This window comes from Drosophila nasuta, unplaced genomic scaffold (assembly GCF_023558535.2).
Source record: "Drosophila nasuta strain 15112-1781.00 unplaced genomic scaffold, ASM2355853v1 ctg18_pilon, whole genome shotgun sequence".
In the NCBI taxonomy this organism is placed as follows: Eukaryota; Metazoa; Arthropoda; class Insecta; order Diptera; family Drosophilidae; genus Drosophila; species Drosophila nasuta.
In genome coordinates, this window is record NW_026869412.1 from 130,886 (window position 1) to 145,206 (window position 14,321).

At 41.7% G+C, this 14,321-nt stretch overlaps 2 protein-coding genes across 4 annotated transcripts; one reads left to right on the top strand and one right to left on the bottom strand.

The window, feature by feature from the left end:
• Positions 1 to 408: 408 nt before the first annotated feature.
• LOC132797739 (gamma-aminobutyric acid receptor subunit beta-like) lies at positions 409 to 5,375 on the top strand. Its single transcript, XM_060809494.1, has 8 exons — positions 409 to 711; positions 1,288 to 1,566; positions 2,448 to 2,619; positions 2,689 to 2,873; positions 2,942 to 3,099; positions 3,464 to 3,967; positions 4,064 to 4,285; positions 4,368 to 5,375. Exons 2-8 carry the CDS (start codon positions 1,490 to 1,492, stop codon positions 4,541 to 4,543), a joined length of 1,494 nt encoding a protein of 497 aa, XP_060665477.1. The 5' UTR covers positions 409 to 711; positions 1,288 to 1,489; the 3' UTR covers positions 4,544 to 5,375.
• A 150-nt stretch (positions 5,376 to 5,525) lies between these two features.
• Positions 5,526 to 13,786, bottom strand: LOC132797738 (gamma-aminobutyric acid receptor subunit alpha-6). Of its 3 annotated transcripts, none has more exons than XM_060809492.1 (6): positions 13,533 to 13,786; positions 7,682 to 8,407; positions 7,249 to 7,331; positions 6,962 to 7,164; positions 6,366 to 6,902; positions 5,526 to 6,308 (listed from the first exon to the last, which is right to left on the bottom strand). In XM_060809492.1, the coding sequence occupies exons 1-6, from the start codon at positions 13,568 to 13,570 to the stop codon at positions 5,967 to 5,969; spliced, it is 1,929 nt and encodes a 642-aa protein (XP_060665475.1). In that variant the 5' UTR covers positions 13,571 to 13,786; the 3' UTR covers positions 5,526 to 5,966. The 3 variants fall into 3 exon arrangements, with proteins under 3 accessions (XP_060665475.1, XP_060665476.1, XP_060665474.1); XM_060809493.1 differs by lacking the exon at positions 13,533 to 13,786 and adding an exon at positions 9,881 to 9,896; XM_060809491.1 differs by lacking the exon at positions 13,533 to 13,786 and having other exon boundaries at positions 7,682 to 8,544.
• Between the last annotated feature and the right edge of the window lie 535 nt (positions 13,787 to 14,321).

The following is a 14,321-nucleotide window of genomic DNA, read 5'->3' on the forward strand; positions in this document are numbered from 1 at the left end:
TGCCTTGCCTTGCTTTCTTTCTGTGTGGGCTGCAATATGCGCAGGCTCAGAGACTGTGACGGTGATAGAGACAGAGACAGCGACTGAGACAATGCAAGGCAGAGGGTATAACACGACTTGAACCGAATCGAATGGTCCACCAACATCCCCACCACCCCCAACTCAACAGCCGGTTTGTCCATTATAGCAATTAGAGCAAAAGTCGAAGCCGAAGACGTCGCTAAGAAACGGTGGTAAAACCGTAATCATTCCTTAGCTAGACACGGCAGCACCCGCTCCACACGCAGTGCAGGCGAAGGTGACTAGTCAAGTTGAAATGAAACGAAAAGAAACGAAACGAAATGAAACGAGACGAAGCAAACCGATGTCATACAGATACATATCTCGCGATTTGGGGCGAGCGAGAAAAAGTGAATGAGAAACCGAAAACGAAACTGAATTTTGCGGACGCTCGTCTTACTCGTTATTCATTATTCGTTCGACGTGGTTACAGTGTGTGTTCAGCGTTGTGTCAAACTTGTGTTTTGTTTATTTCTCGTATGTTTTACATTTGCTCGCTAAACAGAAAAACAAAACAAAACCAAGAAAAAAAACAAAGAAATAAATAATTGCTAATAAATTGTGCATTCGAACGATGTGTTAGGAATGATTTGCATTGCAAATCGTAACTAATGCAAACCAAAGGCAGCACAATGTCACCTTAAAATGCACGTATGTATCAGTACGCAAAATGCATGCTTGTTTGTGTGTGGGAGTGTGGCCATAAATGTGTTCGCTCAAATAATATCAGCTTGCCACTTTTTTGCATTTTGCATTTACTGCAATTCCAAAAATAGGTCAAACACACAAAAGGCGTCGCGTGCGTGCGGCCGTGTGAGTGTGTGTGTGTGTGCATATGTGTGTGTGTGTATTTGCGTGTGTGTCATTGTTGTTGCGAGTGCCACATTAACGAGCTCGTGTGCGGGTGTGTGTGTGCGTGTCTGTGTGATTGAAGACATTATGAGACTTGACGATATAAAGAAATTCGCATTGCTTGTTTGTTTGAATATTTGAATCGTAATTGAATATAAGTGAATACACAATCATCCTTTTCACACTGCTCAATTCACTTCCAATGCAGGCTCTAATGAGACTTCGAATCACAAATCAACTGATTGATTGATTTATCTGATTCCACACATACATACTTCAAGAATCAAATACTAGATGGATTGTATAATTGTTGTTTTGTTGGTTAGTGATTTGTGTGATTTCATGTGTATTCATGAGTACTCGTGTATTTTTCAGCGTGTGATAATGACAATGGCGCATTAGAGACGGGGCATCATCAACACAAGCAAAGGCACAGGAACAAAAACGGCTACCGTTTTGCCAAAAGAGTATCTACATCCGGTGCGAGCATGAAACTGCAAATGCCAGCAGAGACAATGCCAACGAGTTGAGAACTGAGAGGAGGCGACAACAACAGCGAACTGTTAACGCTGCCAATATGATTAATTTAAGGCAACTGGGCGCCTGTTACAGCCTCCTGCTACTACTGCTGAGCGCCCAGTTTACACTAGTAAGGTAACTAACCAATATTACTAACATAGTTAGCTATTTTTATTTTTCGAGATATTCCTACAGCTCAAATCATTTAAGAAGTGCATTGATCGATTTAGCTACATATATGATAAACTTGTAATGTTATGAAAATATATAATAATATTTGTTTGTGCCATCGTCAAATTTTTTAAACTTAAACATTAAAAACAAATAATATGAAATAAAAATGATATTTGATACACTTTGATTATAATATAATTCACTTCGTCTCATTATGTCATCGATAAATTCTTTATGCATTAAAAGTCTAACGAAAATGAAAATGATCAAGTTTTCTCTCCATAATCGATAAGCCTTTGATGCTACTTATGCACAAAATTCATCCATTGTTTTTAGAATTAAGTCGTGTCAGTTGACGAGGCCCCTCGGCTTTTTTTTTCTTTTGTGAATATTTTAATATACATGAAGCGTCACATTAACAACAAAACATTTTCAATTTCGAGAGCAATGTCAAAATATTGCCCAACATTCTTCGGAAACGGAGCTCAGCACACAAACAAAAAATGATAATAAAAATGCGTGAATGACTATGCAGCTATTGATTTTAATAAATCAATCTTCTCAAATTTGCTTACATTCTGAGCAACTGTTTTACGTTGCTCATTTTTGCTATGGTATCCAAAAAACAAACCTAGATCAAATGTGAAAATATGGAGTGGCTTAGGAAAAAGGTTTTTAAAAAGTTTAGTCAGTCTGTGATTCACTATAAACAAATATGTAAGGTTGTAGGATTAAATTATTTAATTAATTAATTAATAATTCATAGGATGGAAGGGAGGAGTCATTGAATGGTTTGCGATAACTTTAAGGTATCTTTTGAATATTTAATTCTTTTTCTCTAGATGCAAGCGAAAAGAAATGCTAGCTGGCCGCCTGGAGAATGTTACGCAGACGATCTCAAAAATACTGCAAGGATATGACATCCGGTTACGCCCCAATTTCGGGGGCGAGCCACTACACGTGGGCATGGATTTGACTATAGCAAGTTTTGATGCGATCTCAGAAGTAAATATGGTAAGCGCAGTAAAGATCCCTCTGAAACATTGAAGCTTTATTTTTTGTATGTTAAATATGTTGTCACAGGACTATACAATAACAATGTACTTAAATCAGTACTGGCGGGATGAACGTTTGGCTTTCAATATCTATGGACCTTACTACGACACGGATGCCGATGACGATGGCGTCAACGATGTGCTCACATTGTCCGGAGACTTTGCAGAGAAGATCTGGGTGCCAGACACATTCTTTGCCAACGACAAGAACAGGTCTGTTTTGGTTGCTTATTATGGTGAAATAGTGGCTTGTTCATTGGTGCATTTGGATTCTTCACCAGCTTCCTACACGACGTCACTGAGCGCAACAAGCTGGTGCGTCTGGGCGGTGATGGAGCCGTTACCTATGGTATGAGGTTCACCACGACACTTGCCTGCATGATGGATTTGCACTATTACCCACTGGACTCCCAGAATTGCACCGTGGAAATCGAGAGTTGTACGTTTCGTAGCAGAAAACCACATAGTTCTTAGCATATTATTAGTTTTCTATTTGTTTAGTCCCTAGAATAAATGTTTCTCCTGTATTGCAAATTCTAAAACATGACATTCGTATGTACACCTTGACTCACAATCTATAAGAGATAGAGATATAATTTTTAGATTTTTATCGCGTCCACTTCTGCCCCTGCAAATCGAAAAATACGAGTAGATAGCTTATTTTGAAAGATCGAGTCGCGAAATTTTGAAATAAAATAGTGATTATTGGAAAATGTTGTAAATCATATGTGATATATGATAAATGAAAATCGCAGACTTCTCTGCTATATGTTTTAGTATCTAATTGGCTTCTCCGATTGCAGATGGTTACACGGTCAGTGATGTTGTCATGTACTGGAAACCGACGCCTGTGCGTGGCGTGGAGGACGCCGAACTGCCACAATTCACGATCATTGGCTACGAGACGAACGATCGGAAGGAGCGTCTGGCCACTGGAGTCTATCAGCGACTGTCGCTCTCATTCAAACTGCAACGTAACATTGGATACTTTGTGTTCCAAACTTATTTGCCCAGCATACTGATTGTGATGCTGTCTTGGGTCTCGTTTTGGATAAATCACGAGGCGACCAGTGCGAGAGTGGCTCTCGGTATTACCACGGTGCTGACCATGACCACGATCAGCACCGGAGTTCGCAGCTCATTGCCACGCATCTCCTATGTAAAAGCTATCGATATATATCTGGTAATGTGCTTTGTGTTTGTGTTTGCGGCGCTCCTCGAATACGCTGCAGTCAATTATACATACTGGGGCAAGCGGGCCAAGAAGAAGATCAAAAAGCTCAAGGAATGTGATCGACATAAAATAGGTAAGCTACTTTGATTGATGGTGAATTTGAGAAAGGCTCGGGATTAAATTATGCATTTGATTTACTTACCATGCCTTATCTTTGCATCTTGCTTAGGGAAATTGGAAAAGTCCGAAACGTGTTCAACAACAGAAGACATAATTGAGCTGCAGGACGTACGCATGAGTCCTATACCTTCGTTGCGCAAAGGTAACTACAATGTGACCCTTGGCTCCATTGGTACCGAGACCATGGACTTGGCCAAGTTTCCGCCGAGCTTCCGCATTACGCGCAACTATGGCGCCGGTCGAAGTCAGTTGCGACATCGCGGCCAACGGGGTGAGTGGAGGAGTAGAGAAGCTACAACATATGAATTTGCTATTCTGTGCCATTCTTATCGAGTCTATCTGTCGTTGTGCAGGAATCTCGGCGCGTCCACGCATGATGCATGCGATCAAAAAGAGTGCGTCGGCCATTCGGGCGACCATACCGAAGATCAAGGATGTCAACATTATCGACAAATATTCGCGCATGATATTCCCGATAAGTTTCTGTGCTTTCAACCTTGGCTATTGGATATTCTACATACTCGAGTAGTGTCTGGTGTCACTCCGCTCTGTCTTAGTCTCTCTCCCTCTCGCTCTTTCTCTCTCTCTCTCTGTCTTACTCTTTAACTGCATCACTATCTGTATCTGTATCTGTATCTGTATCTGTATCTGTATCTGTATCTGTATCTGTATCTGTATCTGTATCTGTATCTGTATCTGTATCTGTATCTGTATCTGTATCTGTATCTGTATCTGTATCTGTATCTGTATCTGTATCTGTATCTGTATCTGTATCTGTATCTGTATCTGTATCTGTATCTGTATCTGTATCTGTATCTGTATCTGTATCTGTATCTGTATCTGTATCTGTATCTGTATCTGTATCAGTATCTGTATCTGTATTTCTATCTTAACATGCTGCCCTCCCACTGATGACAACCATGATAAACATTATATAGACATTTGACCAATTTATATAAATGATAAACCCGCTGCAAATAAAGTAGCACACGCACACGCACAGACACAGTCACACACACCACACATACACATTCATAAAAAGAGCCAACATATACATATACATATTATACATATACATATATACATATGCATATATACAAACGATAAATTCACTGTAAATCAAGTTAGTTCGCCATGATTTATTGATATTAACTTGCTGCCACAGCCCAAATACAGGATAAGCCCGTTGACCTGATAACATCTTCGACTTTGGAATTAGTCCGCAACAAATAATGCCAATCGGAACGATGTCAATCGTAATCTCTCAATATTAGTTTCTTCCTTTGATTGATTCGGTTTTTTTTACACTTTATGTTTCCTATGTCACTTCACCATTGCATCACATATCATTTACTGTATAATTCTTAGAAATGTTATTAAAATTCGTTTACATATTTTAAACAAATTTCTTTATTTATTGTGCCTAAAAATTAACGCCATAGGTTTGGTCGTCGGTGGCGTAGGGGGGCACGAACAACCGGCGGCAGCGGCAGCAAAGCCGTCAAATTTATTAGAAGCGTACGCAGATTAAAACATTTTGTTTATCAAATGAAATAAAAATATTAAAATATTAATTTGTATTTATTACAAATTAAAATGAGCAGGCTTAGGTAGATGAGAGCCAAAACTATATCAATTATTTTCATAGATTATTTGAAGCATTTATTTTTCACAGTGCCCTGACGTCAAACGCTTCCACGCCGTTATTTACGTTATTTGGCGGCAGCGTAAATGTCTAATTCGGTCAGTCGAGGCGGGGACAAAAGCTATTTTTTCTTACATTGAAGTTTGTAAAGGATTGAAGACAGTTATGTTCGATTCAGAAATATAAACAGTTAAGTTTGAAGAGCGATTTATCGCATTTAATTGAAACTAACTTGAATGTGGTGCAAGTAACATGTTGGCTAACGACTACGACGATTGAATAAAGCATAGCTGTGTCGAGGGACAACTCAGGCCTTGATCATGGACCAGGAGAACTCCTTCTTGTACATGCCATACGCCAGCCAGTAGAGCAGATTGAAGAGGGCAAAGGTCATGGGGAAGGCGACACGCGCCACACGGTCGATCAGCGAGATGCTGTTCACATAGCTTCTGCCACTGCGACCCTGATTGCTCTTCTCGGCTGCCGCGTCCCGCTCTCGCTGCCGACGGAACTTGTCGTCTCCCTTCAGGCAGAGCCACATCTGATGCATGCGCGAGACCACCGGCGGCTCGGTTTGTGTGGTGCGCTCCATGGTCGAGGCGTGGGACGACAGCTTGGGAAAGATGTTGGCCCCACTCTGTGGCTGGTTCTGCAATTGGAATTCGAGGAACTGAAGTTGTAGATGTGAATGTGCGAGCTCACTTACATTGTAGATGGGACAGCTGAAGGTGTTGCGGTTGCCAGCGACAGCGATAGCGGGAGCATTGAGCTCGGTGGGCAGTGGCAACTCGCAGTCGCAGTCGCAGTCGCAGTGCATCATCGTGGCAGCATCGTGGTCGGCAAAGACAAAGACATCGCTGTCGGAGTTGGGGGGCTCGCTGTCGTCGCTCGTCGCCTCTTCGGCATCGGCAGGCTCATCCCTAGAAGCGCCAAAGCCCAAGGCACCAATGTCTTCCCACTCGTCATCGATGCGCGGAATCTCGCCGCTGCCTAGCTTGGTGAAATAATGCACGCCTGCGAACTCGAGCAGCGTGGCAATGCAGTAGAGAAAGCTCATCAGCAGAAACCAATCCAGAGCTGTGGCATACTTCACCTTCGGCAAATCAGTGCGTGAGTCCAGGCTGATGGTCGAGAGAGTGAGCACTGCTGTCACACAGAGTCCGACACGGTCGCTGGTTGCCTCACGATGTATCCAGAATGAGACCCACGACAGTACCACAATCAGAATGCAAGGCACATAAACCTAAACAGAGAGCGGCAAAGTGAGTGAGATGAAACGGCCAGGCCAGAACATGCTCGTACCTGGATGAGAAAGTAGCCTGTGTGGCGCTTCAAATTGAAGGCGACGTGCAACACGGAGAAATCGCCCTCGCGGCGAGTTGACGTGAAATTGCGATGCATCATGCTGATTAGGTCGAACTGGTTGAGTGTCATTCCGGGCACAAAGGACACGGCATCGTCGTGATTCTGCCACTCGTAAACCAGCTGCTGGTTCGTATAGCCATCTACAAAGAAGAACAGAGTAAGCGACATTAAACTCACTTTCCACTTGCCACATGTCCAATGCCTCAAGTCACTCGGGTACGTACAGCTGCCAATGATAAGTGGACACGACTGGCGGTCCATCGGAAAGTTCTTCAGCTCCATGGGACAGGTGGCCTTGATGGTCAAACTGTTCAAGACAGAGAGACGAGGGAGATAGAAAAAGAGGACAGCAAAATAAATGAGAGAAATTGATTTCTTGATTTTTTGTTATTAAATAAAATGGAATGATTTACTCTAAATATAAGGATATCTCAGATAGAAGAACATAATTTAATTACATTTCTTGACTTCACATTAATTTGTCTTATATAAGAATATTTCTGATAGAAGAATAATATTTTTAATTTGATTAAGTAGTACTGCATGTGAAAATTGATTACATTGCAGAATATCTCGAATAGCAGCTTATTAAGAACTTGCAGCATAAACAAGCTGATGAACACAGACTGAGAGATCCAGAGACTGACTTGTACCTACCGCATGGAGTAGAGAATGCCCCCATCCTGATCGAGGCGCAGCAACTTGTTCGGCACCGTTATCGTGTGTATGTGCGAGTGCTTGCCATTGTAGAAGTAGGTGTCGGGTCGCCAGATCTTGTCCAGCATCTTGATGCTCAGCGAGAGACTCTTGATAGGCCCCTGGAAGCTGAGTCGCTTGTCGCGCCAATACTGCCGAAAATAGCAGTCCATCGAATAGTCCATATCCAGCTCCGACACCGGCCCCATGCTACGGATCAGAATGTTCGTACGGACAACCGTCGGCAGCCCCTGGCCGTGGGTGGGCAGCTGTGACTGCTCGTAGCGCTTCAGCAGATTCTCGAGTATGCTCGAGATGTTCCTGCTCAGCATATCGGCCGATGCAGTGCGAGGTCGCATCAGGCGGCTTGCGCCTACTGCCCCGAAGGCGCTTGTCTCATTCGCATAGCGTCGCATGAAGCGACGGCTCCTCTCCTCATCAGTAGCTGATGTAGACGTCGAAGTTGACATCGAAGTGCTGGGTACAGCGCGAAAGGATTCGTAGATGCGACTCGCCTTGAACTCACTCGTTATCGTCGGCATCGTTGACATATTTCCCATTTTTGGCATCTGCAATACTTTCGCTTCCGCTTTCGATGGCACTTCCACTTCCGGCGACGTCTTGCTCACTGTGGTCACACTCTCGACCCAGTGACGGTCGAGTGGCAGGCAGATGTAAATCAAGAAGCTGTCAACGAAATATGTATGTAGCTTAGCATTTGATTCTCGCGTTACCCCGCAAGCAGCATAATGACCCACAATTCCCCTTCCCCGCCAATCACACTCGGTATATCGAATAGTTTGCCGCATTTGTCGGCTGGTTAAATGCTACTACATATAAACATAATGTGATTTGAATTTAATCGGTTTGGCAATTTATTTGTCAACTACATACATATTTATTTATTTATCAGACGTGGCAAAACTTTTACATTTATGCATTTTATTCAATTTGCTGAAAAATTTGTAACTCATTTAAGAATCATGTAAATCAATAAAAGGGAAATTAATACAAACTGTTGATCATAATTAATCTTAATTAAATTAAATTCTAATTAAAAATTGAAAATTATTTTCTTCATTCCTAATCAATTCTTAAATTCCTAATCAATGCTTGAAGTTTGTGGAAAATAAGATTATTACAACTAATGAACTTATTACACAAATACAAAAAGGAGATTGTGTTTCTATATTTTTAATAGTTGAGCTAACTTACAGATTTGCTCAACAATCAAGTTGTGTATTATTTACGTTCCAATCCAATTTTTCCACAAAGCTTGCTTTCTTGTTGCCGACGGCAAAATTTTATTTCCAAATTTGAGGTGGGGTCAGAAATTAGTCGTTTTCAAAATAATTACAAGCCTATTGACCTTCTGGCGGTCTTAAAAGAACGACAATAAACTAATGAGTCAACTATTTTTTTCCTTTTGCAAATAAGATCCGATTTAATGTAGAAAAAGGCATTTATTTTTCATTTCGCCAAAGAGAAAATTTCTCGTTTTGTGAAGCTTTCACTTGGGAGCACCAATTTTTTCGTTTTCGTTTTCAAAACGTGTTTTTTATCGATATAAGTTCTCTTTACAATAGCGATCTCCGTTTTTCTATTTTTTTAAGTCAAGCACGCAATGAAACGTTTATTATTATGATTATGAATTACGATGAGATTGTTTAATAATCTTAAAAAATGCAAAAAAAGACACGCGTAGTGGTATGTTAAGCACTCGTTGAGCTTTAAACATAGCAGTCCAAGAGAAGCAGCAGTCGATGAAAGCCATTTATGTTTTATAACATAATTTTAGCACGAGGAGGTATTTTTTACACTCATTGTTTCACACTTGAAGTGGCTTTAGTAATTAAACACTTGAGCTGGAAATTGCACGGCAGGCAGAGTGAAAAGAATTGCAGGTTGGCATTTGGTCCGCCCCCTTCTGCTCCCCCTTCCCCATTCCCATCCCGTCTTCGTCTCCATCTCGGTCTGCTCGCTGGCATTCACAATCCGGTTATTGCTGGCAAAATGTAGGTGAGTATTTCAAGGCTTTCTTCGATGGGAATTGTTGTGGGATTGTGCATTATTTTGATTATTCTTATTATGTTTGTATTCAAAATGCGTTTAGAATGTGATTGAGACTCTGTACTCTCCCCCTTCCCCTTATTTACTCACCTAATTTAACACTGTGCTAATATAACCTTCATGTAGCGTGTGCTCTATTAACTCAACTGTGTGCTAAGCGGGACTACAAAAGCCGAATAGCTACACGGAGCGGCATGCCGGTATGTTGCATGTCGCATGTGGCATGTAGCGTGTGGCATGTGGCAGCCAACAACACAAAAAGCACAAATAAACGCCGTCGTGTTTTCAGGCAAAACAAAAGAAATGCTTGGATAATTTCTGCCCTGTGCCTATGCGTATAAGTGCATGTGTGCGTCCGCGTCCTCGACGTAGCTTGGACTCTGTATTCTTCTATATGGCTCGCTCAACAAAGCCGCGTGTACCTTTAACTCCCGAACCGTTTGGTTCAGTAGCTCTTGGGCCGCTTAGCAGTGGTTTACGTTGAGCTGCAGGAGCCTTTGAGTCATTTTGGCCCCGCGCGACCCCGCTGATACCTTTGAGAGGGTAGTGACTACTTCCTGCGTGGTGCCTGGTATCATCTTTACCAGCATCTGCACAAATGAAGCATCTAGCAGCATTTTTGCAAAGCACCGCTTTATGGCCAGCTGCTCCGCATCTTAGGCAGCACCCAGAGCGGTCGGTCATGCTCTTACAGTACTTGGCAATATGTCTAAACTCCAAACATTTGTAGCACCTCTTTTTCTGGTCTCTCAAACCACTCTCTTACTCTACAGCTTGTCCAGCCTATCCGAATTTTTCCATTCTGCAGTATAGGTGCTGCAGCCTCCTTCGGCAGACTAACAATTGCCAGCTGCATGCCGTCAAAACCAGTCCTTAGTGCTTTGATGGCACTTAGTTCCAGATTAGCTTGGCTGAGTTTTTTACAGGCTACCAGCACGTCTTCTTTAGAAACCAGACAGTCTATATCCCTAATCTCCAGGATGGTTTCCTGAGCTAGTGCTTTCAGGCCAAGCGCTTCGCTTAATTCATCTCTTATTCTCAGCATAGAATGTTTGGAGTTTTTGCCAAGTTCTAGTATCAGTTTGAGCTCATCACTATATGAAATCCCGTCCGTTGGCTGTATAATGATGGCGTTCGGCCTTCTGCGTCTTCTTGGTGACTTTTTTGAAGTAGTACCACCTTCTGTATACTGACGCACGCTTCTCTTCTCTGTTTCCTTCCTATCCGTAGGATCCCTACGTTGTATACTTATGCGCTTCATGGAGGAATCACTGGTTTGTTTGCGTGTGTGTGTTTTTTTTTCTTTGTGTGTGTGTGAGTATAAGAGTGAGTCTACTCTCCAAATGTGCGTGTGACTGCGAATTCACTTGTGCCGAAAAAAAGTTGGCAAATATTTGGCTTGTATTCAGAATCAACGAATGTATGCAGATGTACTTTGATATTTGCATTACGATTGGCAGACAGTAAATAGTAGATAATTTGCGATTAACGAGTTGTTAGTCTGTTCTTGTACTCTATAGTGTATGTGGGCATTTTCAGGAAAAAAGATATAGCCTTTTTATATTCGCTACCCATAGGGTAGAAGGGTATTGTAACTTTGTGTCGGCAGGAAATGTGTGTAACAGATAGAAGGAGGCATCTCCGACCCTATAAAGTATATATATTCTTGATCAGCATCAACAGCCGAGACGATCTAGCCATGTCCGTCTGTCCGTCCGCCCGTATGAAACACTGGATCTCAGAGACTATAAGAGCTATAATTTTCGACAGCATTTGTTATGTTTGCACGTAGATCAAGTTTGTTTCAAATTTTTGCCACGCCCACTTCCTTCCCCGCAAATCAATAAAATCGAAAAACAAGTGTAATTTTAAAACTAGAGCTGCGAATTTTGGTGTGTACAATAAAAACAATAGTCATTATGATTCCTGAAAATTTGATTGCGATCAGATTGTGGAAGTTATTGAAGAAATACTTTTGCATGAGCAAAAACGCCTACTTACTAGGGGTTTTAGTTTTGCTTTGGCTGACAATCTGATATATTGCCGTCTATGGTATATTTTGAGTGTGGTACTATATCGATATACCAAATATACAATTCGTTATATTTTTTTTTAGTATTTTGTAGTATCTAGGTATATTTTTAAATTAATACCGCAATATTTAATTAATTTGTATACTCTTTATTTTATATCTTTAGCAGATCTGTTTATCATTGGTTCAAGAGTTATTGACATTGCCTATACCCATTGGGTACACAAATTATGGACATAATCATAATGTTTACTTGTGAAACAAAGGAAGAAATAAATATTTATTTCAACAACTTGATTGTAAAATTAGGCAAATAGTCAATCAGTTTTTGTTTTTGTATTGTTTTTTGAATGGAGTAAGTGGAGTGAGTTCAAGAAGAAGAGAGCTCTGACTCTATTAGGAGCAAAGTATGCCATTATCCGGCAGTTAATATCAAGCGGCGAAGCAGCTGCCACATTGCCACACGGTGTCACTGTGCAACGCGTGTGCTGTGTTGTTTACTGCCCGCGGGTGCTTGCCTTAGTTCGGGACTGTTTGAGCTACTTAATATAAAAAAAACTGAAACCAAAAACAAAAAGAACAGAGAGGAGGCAAGTGTTATTCAGTTCACGACCTTGCATACCGACCGTTGCTGCAAATGCTGTGCTCAGTGCTGTGTCTGTTGCTGGGAAAGTCTTTGCATTTATACGTTGGGCATGTGCAAAATATTTTGTGACATGTTGGAAGAACAAGAACGCTGCTGCCGTTGATTCTCTCATGTGTCGCCCTCAGGCCAAACTCATGGAACTGCGGCCTGCGTCAAGCCTTTCAAATGTTGCGTCCCCCCACTTGCCTTCCCCTTCAGTTGCCCCCTTCCCCATCACCATCCCTCACACTGCTTGTGATTACTTCCTTTTGATTCACTTTAACGATATTTCATTTTGATTCGCAAACAGAGACAATGTTTCGAGTGTAGAATGTAGGGTATTCCGACAGTCGGCTAGCCATTTGCCAGCATTCTTAATCTTCACGAAAATTGCATCATTCGCAAAATAATAGTTTAGCACGCCACACACCGCTCGTTGCACGTTGCACGGTGCACATTTCTGTGTGGGTTGTTTGCACATACACTTAAACCGTTGCATCCAACACTCTGCACCCTATGCAATTCAAATGTTTGGCATGATAAAGTGTTACAGATTTCGTGAGAAATTCAGTTGCAGTTTCAGTTTAAGTTTCGCTTTTGATTTAGATTTTTTAATTTGAACTTCCCTCATTCCCATACCATATTCAAAATTAATTTGAGCTTGACTAAATAGTACGGATCCAACGAACCGAGCATATACCCTTTAGTATATGGAAACAAAAAATCTTTCAGTTTGAGTCTTGAATTGAAATTTGAATTTCAGTCTGCTGTTTTGTCTCAGTTTAATTTGCAGTTGAAGACAATTCGAGAATGCACTTTTAATTGAGGATGCATAAACTAGCAGGCAATCAACTTAAGTATGTCCCCCGTTCCCCGTTGTCCGTTCCCCTATTGTGCCCAAGCCTAAGCGTGTATGCCTAGATGATTCCTTCGGCCACTTGACCGCGTCTGACAGCCATTGGGGCAACATATTGGCATGTTTAGCGTTCAATACTGACTGCCCCATAATGAGGACTGCGACAACTGCTAATAGGGTTAAGTGGGGGAGCGGAATTGGGACAGCAGAGAGGGGGAAGAGCACTTACCATGCCAAAATTCCCAACGGACGCTGAAACAAAATCATAATTTGCTTAGCTGAACTCAAATGGAATTTCGAACAGATTTATAGTATATTATTATATTTTCGATTTACTAATCGAAATATATGCTTTGCTCTTTTCCGAACCCGACTCAATCCATCACTATTATGTTCGAACAACATAAAATGACAAAACAAATAAAGTAGGCAAACACAAACACAGCTGCGTTGCGTTCGTTGTTGCACGCTTGGCGTCTAAATCCCGACAAGGCGGCTGAGACAGCGCCTAAGTCGGCTCTGGTTCTGGCTTCTGCCTTTGCTTTTGCTTCTGTTTGTGACTACAAATCTGAATCTGGCATGCGCAAAGCAAATCCATCATTGAGTGAGTGCAACTGTGTGTGTGTGTGTGTGTGTGTGTGTGTGTGTGTGTGTGTGTGTGTGTGTGTGTGTGTGTGTGTGAGTGCGCTGCAACTTTGATAGTGTGCGTCTCTAGTTGTCTTTCTATCTGGCTGCTCGCAGATGCCTGGCCATTGCCTCCTGCTGCAGTCAGTCAGTCATTGAGCATCCGCATGACCCCGGCACAGATCTTTAATTTTACTTAAACGCTGACATCTCACAGAGGTCACGCGACACCTGACACCGAATAACAGCACCTAAATCGCAATTAAACCATTGACACTGATAAGAATTCTGAAGAAAATACATATAAGAATCTTTTTCATCATTCTGAACTCTTTTTCGTTTTTATACCCGATAACCATAGCGTACAATAACTTTGTGCCTCCAGCCATCTCCG